Below are 17307 nucleotides of genomic sequence, written 5' to 3' on the forward strand. Positions count from 1 at the left end.
TCACATACCACAGAAACAATATTTCCCCTGACATATTATTGTTCAGCACATTAAAGTCATTGTGCTCTAAAGAAGCTGAAGCCATTCAATGCCATTTTACTCTCAATCTCTTATACGCGCCGCAACCGAATTTAGGCAGTAGTTTAACATATAAACTTAAATAGCATTAGCTATGTCTGAGCATATTCATCCATACTATATGCTAAAGTAGTTTCAGTGATGAAAAAACAGATATGTGTAAACATATCTACATCTTACAAACTTTGTTCTCTGAAGGTTGTTGTGCATTTTGTGCAGGTTATCTCATTAACACAACAGCATGACTATGAGACACTTAAATCTACACTACTTTTGCCAGTACACAATAATGAGCCAAAAAGATTTCACATAGCCTAGTATATACAGGGCTCCCACATCATTAGACGAATCCATTTTCAATTTTTCCAGTCATTTATGTGTGATAATACAGATTTTTATAAAATTATTTATAGGGCTGTCAAACGATTAATCGCATCCAAAATAAAAGTTTGTGTTTACATAATATATGTGTGTGTACTGTATAATTATTTTATATATATAAATACACACACATGCATGTATATTTGAGAAAAAATATTAATCATATATAAAATATTTATATTTATATATAGTATAAATTATATATAAATCTATATACATGAAAATATTTCTTAAATATAAGCATGTGTGTGTATTTATATATATATATATATATATATATATATATATATATATATATATAAAATAATTATACACAGTGCACCCACATATATTATGTAAACACAAACTTTTATTTTGGATGCGATTAATCGCGATTAATCGTTTGACGGCCCTAATTATTTATTTTAGTTCTATTATTTATTTTTAAATCATTAAGTGAATTTTCAACCAATAAAATATTTTTGAGATGGACATAGCTAGAAAGATTTATAATGACTACAGAAATTTTTAATTGGTTTTCAATTTCCATTACATTTCCAGTCAGTTGTGATCTTTTTTTTTTATATGGCACTCACAAAAAGTGAATTTCTAACCTACAAAACTGAGTGAAATCGGCATAACTATACAGATTTACATTGGGTATACAGAACGTTTTTTTTCAGTCATTCTTGATTTTTAAAAATATGCATTTTGTAAAAATAATATTATTGATATCGCATGCAAAAAAGTGAATTTATAACCAATGAAATACTGCTGAGATGGGCATAATTATAAAGAATATTAATTGTCAACACAAATTTACATGATTGTATTCATTTCCAATACGTTTTTATAGGCCTGGAAATCACAATTCTAAAATTCCCTGATATTTCCAAGTCTCTGTAACCGTGGGAACCCTGGATCAGTCTTTGAAAGTTTCCTGTAATGTTGCTGAGGCACTTCATTCGGCCTGCACTGCTAATGCTCATTGATCAGATGGTAAACTGCCTTTAGCCTGCTTATTTTGAGCCCTGCCAAAAGCACCAAATATCAGATTACACTGTAAAAAATAATGGGACAGAAAAATAAATATACAGTAACATTACCATAAAAGCGAAAGATACATAAAAATAAAAAAAAATCACATTTGCAACTCATTCCTTAGTCTCCACTATTTTACCTCCCTCAATCACCAGTACTTCTCTTTTTTCTTCCAGACATCCCTCAGTCTGTAGTTGTGTGTTATTCATTGGGACTTTCCTCCTGTATTTCCGGCAGGTTCTTTCTATCCTTTCGTAGTGTATCAGTGAGGGGCCGAGAGGAGCTGGGTGACTCGAGCTGTTTCGGTTCGTTCGTGTGGTAACTGCCTTTATACCTGTACAGGTAAATGTAGAGGCCGTACAGGATCAGGAAGAGCAACATCAGAGACACGGTGACGATTACTGTGGAGAAACACACACACAGAGAGAGAGAGAGACAGCAGTCTTTAGCATTAAGTTTAATACTCTTATGGTGCCCAGCTGAGCTGTCTGCAAATGATGGATTAAACATAATTTGTATCATGTTGCAGAATTCACAGGACAGACTGCTGACTGTCAGCCCACATGTACTCAAAAGCTTTAAAGGGATAGTTTACCGCAAAATAAAAAATGTGCTTTTCTGTGAAACACAAATGGAGAATTTTACTGCATTTTAATTTTTTTTTGGATTGTTCTAGTCACTTTGACTTGGTTGTTATTATGGAAAAGAGTTGCATGAAGAATCTTCTATTTTTCTGTGAGATCTGCACCCGCTGACAAAGAGGATTAAGTGTGTGAGAATGTGTGTGGGAAACAAGTCTTGTTTATCCTGGAAAAGAGATGACAATCAGCTGGAGAAAAAGAGGATTTGAGGAAAGCAACAATGGTCGACTGCAAAAAAAAGAGCAAGGATAGGCCTACTGATAAAACGTTTTATGAAAATTGAAGTGTTCAATTTGAAAATTGGTCTTGTTGCATTGTTCTGATGGGTCTTTTATCTCGAAATGATCTTGTTAGTATTATAAAAGAGGTTCTGTAACATTTGCAGCAAAAAATTAATGTAGAACATACTAAGTAACAGTAACATTGTCCAGAATATGGTCATTTGTAAAGATCTGATGCTTACTCCTTAATTTATTCCATATACACTATATTATCGTTTTGATGATACCAAGTTTCTGTCATTTGCAGAAGCTCGGTTTATGCAGAAGCTTATATTCCCATGAATGTTCCCTAATCCTGTGTTCTGCAAATTAAGAGGATTTTAAAAATAGGTTTTAGCTTCCGAAACAGAGAAGATCAGCATAATTTGCAGTTCTGTATGAAATGGAATAAAAGACAAAAAGAAAACAAAACAAGGAAAACAGAATATAGAATTGTACTTATGTAACCCAGTGAGGGTTATCATTAAGTACCTTAACCGTCATTTACTGATTAAAAAAAAAGGTATTAATAAGTTTTATGATTCAGATGGGTTCATTTGATATATAGGTCCTGCTCCTTTAAGAGTTATGTTAAACGATAAAGTTTGATTGGGATGTGGATGCTAAAACGTGTCTTTACCCAGCATGTTTGTTCTTTTATTGGTGATTGGCTATTTTTGGATTTATCCCCGCCTCTGTAAAATGGAAAAAAGATCTGATTGGAGAGGGGAGGGGAGAAAAAAAAAAAAAGAAGAACGGAAAAAGAGTTGACATCAAGTTTGACTCGATTAAGATTGGTTTTTGCTTGGCTTGTGTTATACGAGGCACTAGAGTTTAAGGGGGAGCTAAGCCTGTTCCTGCTCAGATTAATAGAATAGAAGAAGCGAGAAGCGCGAGTAATACAGTTTCAAACATGATCTAGAATAGGAAAGTGTGTTCATGAAGCTATACAGAAACTCACTGAGACTGAGAAAACAGACTTAACTGCCGTGCCGTTTGTCTGCGACTAGTAGTCGGAGTGAGTGAACTTCAAAGACGGTTTGTGACTGAGTAAAAGCTCCGGGGGTCCGGACCAGGCCGCACTATTATCCCCGCTGACACAATGGAGACAACCGCGTCGCCCTGCTACTGAGTGCCTGGGAGACTACAGAACGATCAGCCGTTTTCTAAGGAGGAAAATCGTGGAGTTCATCAGCGCTCAGGTGATCAGTTGATTTATTTTGGCTCTTTTGAGTGAAGAGGCATTTTGTTGTTTTCCCGGCCACAACGCTCCCCAGCAACGTTACAGGCCTGCAACGGGGTGGGTTGTTTTGACTGGTATGTGTGTGTGTGGGCCCACGCTTTTATATTAACTGTTCTGTTATGTTCTATACCTTTTGTTGGTGGTTTTGAAACTTTTAATACGACCTAAGAGTACTGTGTGATCAGTGGTGTAGTGGTGCCTGGAGAAGTGGGTATACTCTTAATTTATGCCCCCAATATTTTTTTTAAGCGACCCAGCAAAGGATGAACGCCCTGTGTTATAAACAGTGACATGTAAGACTACTAGTCTTGCATTAGTATTCAATATGCAAGACTATAGAATAGAGTATAATGAATACAATAGAACACATAGAATCAGTAGTAATCTTGCACATCAGGGCCGCACATATAGTTTTCTAAATACCCAGGTGCCAGGTCCCATAAATGTTATTGTTAGGGGGGTTCGGGGGCATGCCCCCCCGAGAAAATTTTGATTTTCCTGATCTCGAAATGAGCATTTTAAGGTGTTTTGATGGCCAAAAAAATGACAACAATAGCTTTAAAAGCATGAAGTTGCCTATTTGATCAGATTCTTAAACATGAGAATCAGTTCCAGTTTCAGCGACTTTTCTTTCCTAAATTAATCAATGTTTTTTGGACTAATCTGTTAATTTAATTAATGGTTCAATTGCTCACTCAAAAAGACAGTCACTTGTCGCCACCCTCTGGCTAAATGATGCAATTGGCGCAAACGCAGACAAGTCAAACACATTCGAAAAAATGTTATACAAATATATTTAAATACAATAATAATGGCAATATATTTAATGGGGTGCTTGTGTTGTTAAATTGAGCTTGTAATTTCCACTGCCTTTAATCAAACAGATTATTTCTGTCGGTCATTTAAAACGTCTATTGAAAAACAGACGTAAATTTGAGCTACTTGCATCTTATCTCGCACTGTCGTTAACTGAAGTGAAGCGTCGCGTTGGGATTCGCGCTCAGCTCGCGCTTCTATGAACAAAAATCCTGCATTCTTTGATTGGTCTCACGAGCATTTTGATATTGACGAGCAGGTGAGTGCTGAAGCAGATCAGATGAGAAGGTCGGTTATCGTCGCGATGGGAGAATCATTACAGCAACAAATTAGAGTTAATATTACGGGTACAACTCTAACGGGGTGTTTTTTTTATTCACGAAATTGGATTAGCAACTAAATGATGCGCATCAGAGGGGATTTAGAAGTGGGTATACGCAATGCCGACTGAAAAGGAAGTGGGTATACGCCGTATACCTGCGTATACCCTGCACTACACCACTGTGTGTGATACTGATCGTACCCAAGTACATTTATCTGTTATTTCTACGGGTAATTGAATACATTTTAGGGTGAAATTTATTTCATTTCTTCATATATATTTTCGGAGACTTTGTGAGGTACTCAACAGGTATTTGTGAAAGTTATTATCATCTGTGATATACATTTCTGTCCTTTGATAAGTCAATCCAGGGTTTATTAATACTCCAGTCATTTATTTTGTTCATTTCCCTTTTTTCTGTTTAATAAATCCTATTGTTAACATCTTTAACCTTTAACCTTTTGACCACAGGAAGAACAGCACTCATATGAATATGAGATAGCTGATTGTTGGATCAATAAACAAATCAAAATCAAATCAAATCAAACCTTACATTTGTATTGATTTAGGGTTTTCTCTGTTGGGTTAATTGCCATTTAAATATTAGCCATTTTCCAAAGAATATAATTATATTTAAGCTGAGTACAGTAGCCAGCTAGGGTAATAGGAGGGACATTATTATAAAGTCGAGAGACATTCTCAGAACCTGGGTGCTCCGCCCTATTAATGGTCAAGGGTAGGGGGCGCTACACTTAGATTTAACAGAAATAGTTTGTTTTTTTGTCACTTTTTTTGAGAGGGTGGTGGAAATGTGACGGGAAGCATCAGACATAAGAGGTGTTCGGAAAATAGCGCTAAATATTATTTAAAACAATGACTGTAAACTTACATGTCATCCAAGGTGGGGTGACATCATCATGAATGTAATAAAAGACTAAAAAAAGAAGAAGAGAGAAGCATTACTTGAGGGTTAAAAAAAACATTCAATCACAGTTCAATAACCAAAACATTCTGTGAGAGAAGAAATGCAACAAATTTCACCATACTTTTATTTATTACACTGCCATTCAAAAGTTTGGGGTCTGTAAGATTTGTTTGATGTTTTTTTAAACAAATCTCTTATGCTCACCAAGGCAACATTTATTTGATCAAAATACAGTAATATTATGAAATATTCATAGAATTTAAAATATAATAGTTTTCTATTTGAATATATTTTAAAATGTAATATATTCCTCTGATGGTAAAGCTGAATTTCAGCAGTTTTGAATCCATAATACTTTTCTGCCAGGATTCTTTGATGACTCGAACGTTTGAAATTAGTTTTTGTGAAAATATAAATGGCTTTATTGTTCCTTTTGATCAATTTAATGCATCCTAGCTAAATCAAAGTATTAATTTCTTTAAAAAAAAAATGATCTTACTGACCACAAACATGAATAGTATAGAGTATGTTAGGCATTCATGTGAATGTCAGAACATGTAGTCTTACAAAGGCCAGTGAACCAGGGGTCATCCTCCCAAGGAACATATCCTAAGACGGGGGGAAACGCCCCACAGTTAGACTCCACCACATAGCCTTGAGTCGTCACAGGTGGACTGGTTACATTGGGTCGGAAGTAGGCCTTCAGTGGGGCAAAGATATTATAGCGGACCCCTGATATACAGCCCATAAAACCTGGACTGTTGTGCCTCTGAATTTCGTAGTCTACTCCTCCCACCTCTACGAAGAAGAGCAGAAAGCAAATCAATGCTCTTTTCATCTAGTAAATGCAACTTTTCATTCACATACAAGTTCAAGCTATACAATGTAACTTTTTTCTTCTTCTTCAAAAAAAAGTCAATACATGATCAATCCTTCTGCCAAAATGTGTTTTTTGTCGTACCCTAATTCACTATGGTAAGCTTATTATAAGTTTTTATATTATATATATATATATATATATATATATATATATATATATATATACACTCTAAAAAATTCTGGGTTGTTTTAACCCAACTTTGGGTAAAATATGGACAAACCCAAATGTTGGGTTAAAAATGTAATAAAAAAATTTAACCCAATGGCTGGGTTTGTCCATAATTACCCAAAATTGGGTTAAAACAACCCAGCATTTTTTAGTATTATATCTGTAAAGTCAAGTCAAGTCAGCTTTATTTATATAGTGCTTTGACAAAACAGTTGTAAAAAGTAATAGAGAAAAGCTGCTCTGGCTTTGACGTGTGTATACGCTGATTTCACGCAACCGCCATTTTGAAATGGCTCCGGAGGGAAGAAAACCAGAAGTTTAATCTAATCTGTTTTTTTTTTTTTTTTTGGCCCGCCACCACCTAATCTTTAGGACCTAATCACCTAATCTAATCAGTTTAATTAATCGCCTTTAATCATACACTCTAAAAAATGCTGGGTTGTTTTAACCCAATTTTGGGTAAAATATGGACAAACCCAACTATTGGGTTAAAATTATCATTTAAAAATGTAACCCAATGGCTGGGTTTGTCCATATTTTACCCAAAATTGGGTTAAAACAACCCAGCATTTGGAGAGTCGCGAATGCGATGGTGTATTGTTGTTTAATGTCGAAATTTGTTATTCTAAAAATGTACATAAATTTATAAATAATTTCAGAACGTAAAAAAAGAAACAGGAAAGATCTATATACAGATCTTATATTGGAAATTAACATCCAATGGTGTAAATCACAGCAACAGCTTCAGGTTGGGGAGTCCAAGGCATTGTTGTCTATCTGTACTTCCAAGATTCTTCCCACCAGAACCTCACTTTCGATTTCAAAATGGCGGCTGCGTGAAATCAGTGTATAGATTAGTTGTCACAACAAGTGGTTGATACAGAGCAGCGAAATCACAGTTTTGTTTTCTAACAACTACAGGGCCAAAAGTTACATAATACCTTCAAAATAAAAATTCTTGTCTTACCCATGACTCTACCCAAGAATATAGACTTTGGTGAGTCAAATCTAGGAATCTCTCCTGGTATTAACTTCTCAATCCACGGATCCATGTAGTCCACCTAAATCCAGGTACAAATCCATATACAAACAGTGTGCTTTGGGAATGCTAATAACAGTGAAAAACATGTCAAATCTAGTTTGAGATCCTACCTGTGTCCATACTGTGTAGTTGTGTCGGGTGATGTTGACGAAATGAGGAAAGCCGTCGGCCATGTTTCTGTCAGTCAACTTAAATTTGTAGCTTATTATACCAAGCCGATATCTCAGTGACAGAGTACCTGCAAAGGAAGTGACATCAGTGCTAAAGCTAATGTTTTGAATGCTCTGGTGTGATTGTGTGTGTGTGTGTGTGTGTTTACCATCTTTCTTGAGCAGGACGGCGATGTAATCATTGCCGAAGGAGCTGATATAGAGGAGCACAGCTGGAGCCTGTAAAGTGCTGAAGCTGAACTCTATGTCATCAGTTGTCGTGTTGTAGCCGAGGGTGAAGTTGTGCCAGTGAGGCTCTATCCAGAAGTTCGCCCACCATGCATCAAAGGAAATGGGCTCTTTGCGGATGTCATACCGCAGCCACGCTCCCACGTCAAAGAACGCCCCGATATCTAAAAGGATGTGACACAAGCAGAGATCATTGTTCATGGGTACCCCTAACACATGTGGATTTAACGTTAAAAAAAAATCAAATAGACACGATAGACGCATCATAAAACTTGAATAATCTCATCATTGGCAATTCATCATTTTTTGACTGTAGTTTATAATATTAATAAGTTTATTATTCTGACCTCTGTGAGATTTGGTCTTTAAATTGTAACATTAGGGCAGGAGTTGGACCCACATCCAACTCCTCCCACCTTACAGATACCTAAACCTATCCATCTCCACTCCCTGATCCCTAACCCCACCCCTAATTCTACCCATATCCACCCCCTTATCCCTAACCAAGATGTCCATGTCTTTATTTCTTCAGTCGAAAAGAAATTAAGCTTTTCAATGAAAACATTCCAGGATTTTCTCCATATAATGGACTTCAATGGGAACCAAACGGTTCAAGGTCCAAATGAAAGTTTCAGTGCAGCTTCAAAGGGCTTTAAACGACACCAGACGATGAATAAGGGTCTTATCTAGGACCCTTCGAGTCATGACTCGAAAAAAGTTTTGTTCATTTTGATGAACGAGTTTGAACTGGAGAGCCATGAACGCTCATCACAGAACAGAGCAAGGCGTGCATTTGAGCTTATAAAACTTAAACTTTTTTATTTATTTTTGAAATGAGCGATCGTTTCGCTAGATAAGACCCTTATTCATCGTCTGGTGTCGTTTAAAGCCCTTTGAAGCTGCACTGAAACTCTCATTTGGACCTTGAACCGTTTGGTTCCCAATGAAGTCCATTATATGGAGAAAATGCAGGAATGTTTTCATCAAAAACCTTCATTTCTTTTCGACTGAAGAATAAAAGACATGGACATCTTGGATGACACGGGCGTGAGTAAATTATCAGCAATTTTCTTTTTTTTTTAAAAGTGAACTACTCCTTTAAATCATGAGCCCATTATGAATCCTGCTGGTGAGTATAATAGGTGTATAGATATGTGTGTTTTTTTTTTGTAAAACTCAATTCAGCTCTATGCCATAGTTTTAAATATTCTCACACAGATCATCAAAAGCAATTTAATTCACAGAACAGACAAATCTCTTTTAGTTTTAGCCTAAATCAGCTCTGGATTTAGAGGCTTGAAAGTGGAAACTAAAGCCAAAGTCTGTCACTCTCTTCTCAGGCAGTGACTCTCTCTTTAACAGAGGCATCAGTTTATTTGTTACTCCCATTAACTATAATTTTAATCTTTTAAAATCTCCTAAGTCTCATACAATTAAAATGCGTTTGTAATAATTAGTCTTTCCCCAGCTAAAAATGAAAAGATATCACTTTAAATTTGCATATGTTTATTAGGAAACATGAGTAGCAAACATTTGAGTCAGCGTGAGTGTGAGAGAGAATATGCATATGCAAATGTGTGTTAACTCACCTAAATGACAGTAGTAGCCATCGAAGGCTGTGTTATTGCAGTCACAGGCGTATGAAGCGTACCCATCAATGCACTGGCCTCCGTTTCGACACGGTATAGAGGCATTCAGACACGCTCCAGTGCAGTTCCTACGTATCCCAGCTCTCTCGTCAACCTTCCCCTCCAAATCCAAAGGCACCCCGTTCATCCTCAGCCCACGCAGACAACCCAGGAAAGGCCTTAAGGTGTGATTGGCCGCTCCTGAATTCAGATGCATGGTATGTTTTTGTTTCAACTGCTTGAAGCAATGTTTTCATATTAGCTCTGCTTGAAACTCCAGCTCTATGATTCTTACCTACGAGCAGGGGTTGTGTGAACTTCATTGTGATGTAGGTCTGGCCTGGGAACTTGTGCAAGGCCGGAGGCAGGAAATCAACTTTGAGCCGAGCCATTTTTACATTGATTTCAGCTTCTACATAGTGCCATTCATTATCATTGAGAGGTTTAGGTGAGCGGAGGGTGACGTTTCGAATTCCATCACCCACCATGAAAATAAATACCACCTCAGTTGTAGCTGTGAAAATTTAAGGAGAAACTGATGAAGGAGGTATCAGAATCACTATATGTATGGCATATAGAATTTATGAAGCTATTCACAATGCCACTGCCATGGAAATGACACTCACAATTGAGTTCAACTCGTAAGAAATTACGGAGGTGGTCATCTGAGCTCTCTACAAACACTCCGTTAGTGCGGTAGGTCCTGAAGTGGAATGTAATGTCGGCACTGGTGCCGGGCTTGAAGGTGGGGAACTTCAGATAGGTGGGCTTGACGAAAGCTATGGTGTTCCAGATACTCCCTAAGAGAAGGATTTCTCATGAACATATAACAATAACACTATTTGGTAAAAGTAAATTTGTGTATTATGGATGAAAATGTACAGTCATAGGCCAAAAGCCAAAAGACTGTATATTTCCCTTTACATACATGTCAGGAAGGATCTTCTTGTTATATAAGATAAACTTTTCATCCATTGTATCATTACTCACTGTCTCCATGGCAGTACAGCGCGCCAACACTGTAGCGAGCTTCTGAACCGGTCCGTTTAGTGTCCCCAATGACAATCCTCCTGACGGGCAGATGATCACGGAACGACAGGTAGCCTTTATCTGAGTGCCTAGTAAATGTGAAGAGTGAAGTGTGAAGTAAGAGTGAAACTAGCATTTAAAATAAATTGCTTGTTTAGCTTGTAGTCATACTATTTCTGTCTTTAATAACATCAAACACTACCATTCAGATAAAGTTATATTTTTGTTTTTATTTATTCATTCTTTCTCATCTCAGTCTCACCATTGGCGGTAGTCGGCATCACAGTTGCACCAGTACTTGGAGTCGGTGCAGGTTTGATTGACAGCACATCCGCATTTTCCACTTTCAGGAAAAGCTCCTCCCCAGTATTCATGACTCTCATTATGCCGACCAATCCAGTAAGTGTAAGGCCTTCCATCTGTTAACAACAATAAGTAAAATTAAAGCTGCAAGCAGCATTTAGCGGGGTTCAAGCAGTTTAGGCCTTTAAGGCCTTTAAGCACAAAAGCATCAAAAGACATTAAGTTTTAAGTTTCAATAATGGCAATTTACTATAGGGTATACATTGTTTTTAACATTTTTAACAATTATAGCGCCACCTATAGTCCGATCTCCATGAAACTTTGCATGCTTGTTGAATACGTTATGACACATGTGCTCATCAATTTTTGTGAAGTTCTGACTTTTCCTTTAGGATTTATAGGCTTTTGGGTGCATTTTGTCATGCCCCCTTTTTTAAATGACCCTGTTATAGCAAAACAAATGACAAAGTTCAACTTTTTTGGATAATTATTGATCTAGAGAGTCCAAAGAATTGTCCCAGACTGGTCTGGTTCCGATCGGGCAAAAAACCAGGGACTAGTTCGCAAAAGTAGGTTTTTAACATATTCGTGAATATTTAACGAACGATTTGATTGACAGCAATGGTTCTTGAAGCAAAGTTGTTCAGCATGAGGAGATCTATCAACTGATATACATATTGTGGGGGTGTGTGCAACACCACGTGATAACAGAGCCATAAAACTCGTTAGCGCCAACTAGTGGCCGATTTCTTTCAAAATTCTTACAGACCTCTAGGGCCATGAGTCAAACATGCCCAACGAGTTTCGTTCCGATCGGCCTTCGTTAACCTTGTTTCACAGGTGCTCAAACTTCATTGGCCGATGGCGGCCATGTTTTTTTACATACGCCAATGTCCTCATAGATATACATGGGGCCTTGGTCCAAGACACTGCATACCAATTTTCAAGTCAATCGGACTAACGGTCATGTGGTCATAGCCCTTTTTATGTTTTTTTCATGTTATAGCGCCACCTAGTGTTCAATCGTCGCTATTTTTTTACTGTGACCTCAAATTGAACTCGTACACATGTGTACCGAGTTTGGTGAAGATATCTCATTTACTTCTTGAGTTATAGCCAATTTAGTAAAATAGGCTCCTCCCACAACGTTTATTTTGCTTCCCCTAGCGACCGGAAATAGAAATTTCAACATTTTTTTGATAATTATTGATCTTCAGACTCCAGAGAACATTTCTGCACTGGTTTGGTTCCGATCGGGCAAAAAACCAGGGACTAGTTCGCAAAAGTAGTTTTTCGACAAAATTCAAAATAGCGGAAAAATTTGCATACCGGAAATGAAATCGAAGATATACGTTTTTTTCGTCAGGTGACCAGCTTTCCAATGATATAAGACACTTGAGTGTACGACTTACGGTCTAGGAGTTATGAGCCGTTTCGCGCAATTGGTCGCTATAGCGCCACCTATGGGCCAATCGGGCTCATAATTTGATAACCTCTCCTCGATTTTTGTACTACCATCTGACAAAGTTTCAGAGCTCTAGCCCTTACGGTTTGGGCTGCACGATGCGTTTTAGGGGAGAATAATAATAATAATAATAATTAAAGCTGCAAGCAGCATTTAGCGGGGTTCAAGCAGTTTAGGCCGTTAAGGCCTTTAAGCACAAAAGCATCAAAAGACATTAAGGTTTAAGTTTCAATAATGGCAATTTACCATAGGGAATACATTGTTTTTAACATCTTTAACAGTTATAGCGCCACCTATAGTCCGATCTCCATGAAACTTTGCATGCTTGTTGAATAAGTTATGACACATGTGCTCATCAATTTTTGTGAAGTTCTGACTTTTCCTTTAGGATTTATAGGCTTTTGGGTGCATTTTGTCATGCCCCCTTTTGTAAATGACCCTGTTATAGCAAAACAAATAACAAAGTTCAACATTTTTTTGATAATTATTGATCTAGAGAGTCCAAAGAATTGTCCTAGACTGGTCTGGTTCCGATCGGGCAAAAAACCAGGGACTAGTTCGCAAAAATAGGTTTTTAACATATTCGTGAATATTTAACGAACAATTTGATTGACAGCAATGGTTCTGGAGGCAAAGTTGTTTGTCATGAGGAGATCTATCAAATGCAATTGCATTTCGTGGGGATGTGAGCAACACCACATGATTACAGAGCCAAAAATCTCGTTAGCGCCAACTAGTGGCCGATTTCTTTCAAAATTCTTACAGACCTCTAGGGCCATGAGTCAAACATGCCCATCGAGTTTCGTTCCGATCAGCCTCCGTTAACCTTGTCTCATAGGTGCTCAAACTTCATTGGCCGATGGCGGCCATGTTTTTCGAGATACTCCAATGTCCTCATACACATACGTGGGCCCTTGAACCAAGACACTGCATACCAATTTTCAAGTCAATTGGACGAATGGTCACATGGCTATAGCCCTTTTTATGTTTTTTTCGTGTTATAGCGCCACCTAGTGTTCAATCGTCGCAATTTTTTTACTTGTACCTCAAATTGAACTCCTAAACATGTGTACTGAGTTTGGTGAAGATATCTCATTTACTTCTCGAGTTATAGCCATATTAGTAAAATAGGCTCCTCCCACAACGTTTATTTTGCGCCCCCTAGCGACCCTGAATAAAAATTTCAACATTTTGTTGATAATTATTGATCTTCAGACTCCATAGAACATGTATGCACTTGTTTGGTTCCGATCGGGTAAAAAACCAGGGACTAGTTTGCAAAAGTAGTTTTTCGACAAAATTCAAAATGGCGGGAAAATTTGCATACCGGAAATGAAATCGGAGATATACGTTTTTTTCGTCAGGTGAATAGCTTTCCAATGATATAAGACACTTGAGTGTACGACTTACGGTCTAGGAGTTATGAGCAGTTTCGCGCAATTGGTTGTTATAGCGCCACCTATGGGCCATTCGGGCTCATAATTTGATAACCTCTCCTCGATTTTTGTACTACCATCTGACAAAGTTTCAGAGCTCTAGCCCTTACGGTTTGGTCTGCACGATGCGTTTTACGGCAGAATAATAATAATAATAATAATAATAAAAATCAATACAATTACAATAGGGTTTCAGCACTTCGTGCTTGAACCCCTAATTAAAGCTGCAAGCAGCATTTAGCGGGGTTCAAGCAGTTTAGGCCGTTAAGGCCTTTAAGCACAAAAGCATCAAAAGACATTAAGGTTTAAGTTTCAATAATGGCAATTTACCATAGGGAATACATTGTTTTTAACATTTTTAACAGTTATAGCGCCACCTATAGTCCGATCTCCATGAAACTTTGCATGCTTGTTGAATAAGTTATGACTCATGTGCTCATCAATTTTTGTGAAGTTCTGACTTTTCCTTTAGGATTTATAGGCTTTTGGGTGCATTTTGTCATACCCCCTTTTATTAATGACCCTGTTATAGCAAAACAAATGACACAGTTCAACTTTTTTTTGATAATTATTGATCTAGAGTGTCCAAAGAATTGTCCTAGACTGGTCTGGTTCCGATCCGGCAAAAAACCAGGGACTAGTTCGCAAAAGTACGTTTTTAACATATTCGTGAATATTTAACGAACGATTTGATTGACAGCAATTGTTCTTGAGGCAAAGTTGTTCAGCGTGAGGAGATCTATCAATTGATATACATATTGTGGGGGTGTGTGCAACACCACGTGATAACAGAGCCATAAAACTCGTTAGCGCCAACTAGTGGCCGATTTCTTTCAAAATTCTTACAGACCTCTAGGGCCATGAGTCAAACATGCCCAACGAGTTTCGTTCTGATCGGCCTTCGTTAACCTTGTTTCATAGATGCACAAACTTCATTGGCCGATGGCGGCCATGTTTTTTTAGATACGCCAATGTCCTCATAGATATACATGGGGCCTTGGTCCAAGACACTGCATACCAATTTTCAAGTCAATCGGACTAACGGTCATGTGGTCATAGCCCTTTTTATGTTTTTTTCATATTATAGCGCCACCTAGTGTTCAATCGTCGCTATTTTTTTACTGTGACCTCAAATTGAACTCGTACACATGTGTACCGAGTTTGGTGAAGATATCTCATTTACTTCTTGAGTTATAGCCAATTTAGTAAAATAGGCTCCTCCCACAACGTTTATTTTGCTTCCCCTTGCGACCGGAAATAGAAATTTCAACATTTTTTTGATAATTATTGATCTTCAGACTCCAGAGAACATTTCTGCACTGGTTTGGTTCCGATCGGGCAAAAAACCAGGGACTAGTTTGCAAAAGTAGTTTTTCAACAAAATTCAAAATGGCGGAAAAATTTCCATACCGGAAATGAAATCGGAGATATACGTTTTTTTCGTCAGGTGACCAGCTTTCCAATGATATAAGACACTTGAGTGTACGACTTACGGTCTAGGAGTTATGAGCCGTTTCGCGCAATTGGTCGCTATAGCGCCACCTATGGGCCAATCGGGCTCATAATTTGATAACCTCTCCTCGATTTTTGTACTACCATCTGACAAAGTTTCAGAGTTCCAGCACTTACGGTTTGGGCTGCACGATGCGTTTTAGGGGAGAATAATAATAATAATAATAATAAAAATCAATACAATTACAATAGGGTTTCAGCACTTCGTGCTTGAACCCCTAATCACAGAAAGACTCAATGGGGTGCAGTGGCAAACTACTGGTAGTGTAGACAAGCCAGTCTCATTGGGGTCAACAGAGCAGGAACCTTACTATAGTTTTGCAAAAATACTGAATGGTAAATGGTGACTGAGAAGATTCCTATAAGTGTTACTCAGCAGAGAAAAAGGCTGAGAAGGACATTGACACTAATTATACTCAGCTGAGTCAGACTTGTTAGACTCTTCTACTGTTTTTGCACTGAATCCCTATAGCTGAGATTAATGCTTCAATAGACATTTAAAAACTCACCGCTGAGGTTCCTTTACACGCAATTTTTTCCTACCCTATACAATTCAGATACGCAGTGATAGCTGCATTTATATACCACACAGTAAAAGAACATTCAATTATTTGAAGGGATAGTTCACTGAAAAATGAAAATCCCAAACTTGTGTGACCTTCTTTCTTCTGTGAATTTTAGAAAAACATCTTTCCAAAATTTTTATATGATGACAGTGAATGAGGGCTAGGGATATCAAACAAAAAGAAACATCATAATGGATAATAAAAGGATTTTATTTTGTGTCTACTCAAAGAATTACTCATAAATCTACTATAAGTCAATAACTTAAAAACTCTACCAAATACTGTACCTCTAACTGGCTTTGGAGGTTTGGAACAACGTGAGGGTAAATAAATGATGACAAAATTTTAGTTTTTTGGGTGAACTATATCCCTTTAACTTCATTCATGTATTAAATGACCAACGTACTAAGTCAAATCAAACTTACGTGGTGTATTGAGGAGGCGTGACTTGTAACATGAGAACTCAATCCACTGTTCACAGTATAAGGAGGTGTTTGCTAGGGCAGTGACTTCATCCCAGGATGCGTTTACATACTGGACGTCCCCAATGTACGGTTGATCCACAGTGGAGCCGCTCACCTTGGTGCTTTTCATGCGGTTGTGCTCAATGACGGTCCATGATTTTTGCACTAAAATGTGACGTTATAAATTTGAACTATCCAAAATCATGTAAAACCCTTCGAAATTAATTTTAACATGTTAATCTCTTCCACTTCATACATACACATATTGCAGTAGACCGTGAAAGGTTTCAGTGGTCCGCTCAGATCTGGGTCTATGGTGTAGTTGCCTGACCAGTACTTCCCATTCAGTCTGTAGGCCTCGCATGACTCCCTGTAGACGGCTAGGATGGAGGGAGATAGAGACAGAGACTTAAAATAGAGTGATTCTCATATTTCACCAACAAAAAGTCAATACAGAGGAATCTCCTCGGTGAAAGACACTTACAGTTATGACAAACCTCCCCCTTGTAGCCAGTGTTGTTACACACACACAAGAAGTCATTCCAGGACTGTATACACCTGCCTTCATGTTCACATGGGTTTGGAGTGCACCTGAAAAAAATAAGAGAAGGCTGACACTTTAATAATGCAAGTCTCAAGATATTACATTCTTGGGCGTGTCTAATTTGTCTCCTTTGTGAGGCTTTGATTCTTCTTTATGAGCTCTAAATGGTTGTCAGTGTTTTTGACA

The 17307-nt window shown here is 37.6% G+C and overlaps 1 protein-coding gene across 1 annotated transcript in view; it reads right to left on the reverse strand.

The window, feature by feature from the left end:
• Positions 1-1073: 1073 nt before the first annotated feature.
• cntnap1 (contactin associated protein 1) overlaps positions 1074-17307 on the reverse strand; it is a 34091-nt gene continuing 17857 nt past the window's right edge. Inside the window, exons 11-24 of the mRNA XM_039687859.2 lie at positions 17062-17168; positions 16838-16957; positions 16539-16742; positions 11094-11250; positions 10793-10920; positions 10429-10602; positions 10098-10316; positions 9764-10003; positions 8096-8338; positions 7887-8014; positions 7702-7795; positions 6254-6484; positions 5651-5695; positions 1074-1880 (exon numbers count right to left, since the gene is read on the reverse strand). Of these exons, the coding sequence (XP_039543793.1) occupies positions 1681-1880; positions 5651-5695; positions 6254-6484; positions 7702-7795; positions 7887-8014; positions 8096-8338; positions 9764-10003; positions 10098-10316; positions 10429-10602; positions 10793-10920; positions 11094-11250; positions 16539-16742; positions 16838-16957; positions 17062-17168 (2290 nt within the window). The 3' untranslated portion in view covers positions 1074-1680. The remainder of the gene's footprint in view (positions 1881-5650; positions 5696-6253; positions 6485-7701; positions 7796-7886; positions 8015-8095; positions 8339-9763; positions 10004-10097; positions 10317-10428; positions 10603-10792; positions 10921-11093; positions 11251-16538; positions 16743-16837; positions 16958-17061; positions 17169-17307) is intronic.

Source organism: Pimephales promelas, chromosome 3 (genome assembly GCF_988280905.1).
Source record: "Pimephales promelas chromosome 3, fPimPro1.hap1.1, whole genome shotgun sequence".
In the NCBI taxonomy this organism is placed as follows: domain Eukaryota; kingdom Metazoa; phylum Chordata; class Actinopteri; order Cypriniformes; family Leuciscidae; genus Pimephales; species Pimephales promelas.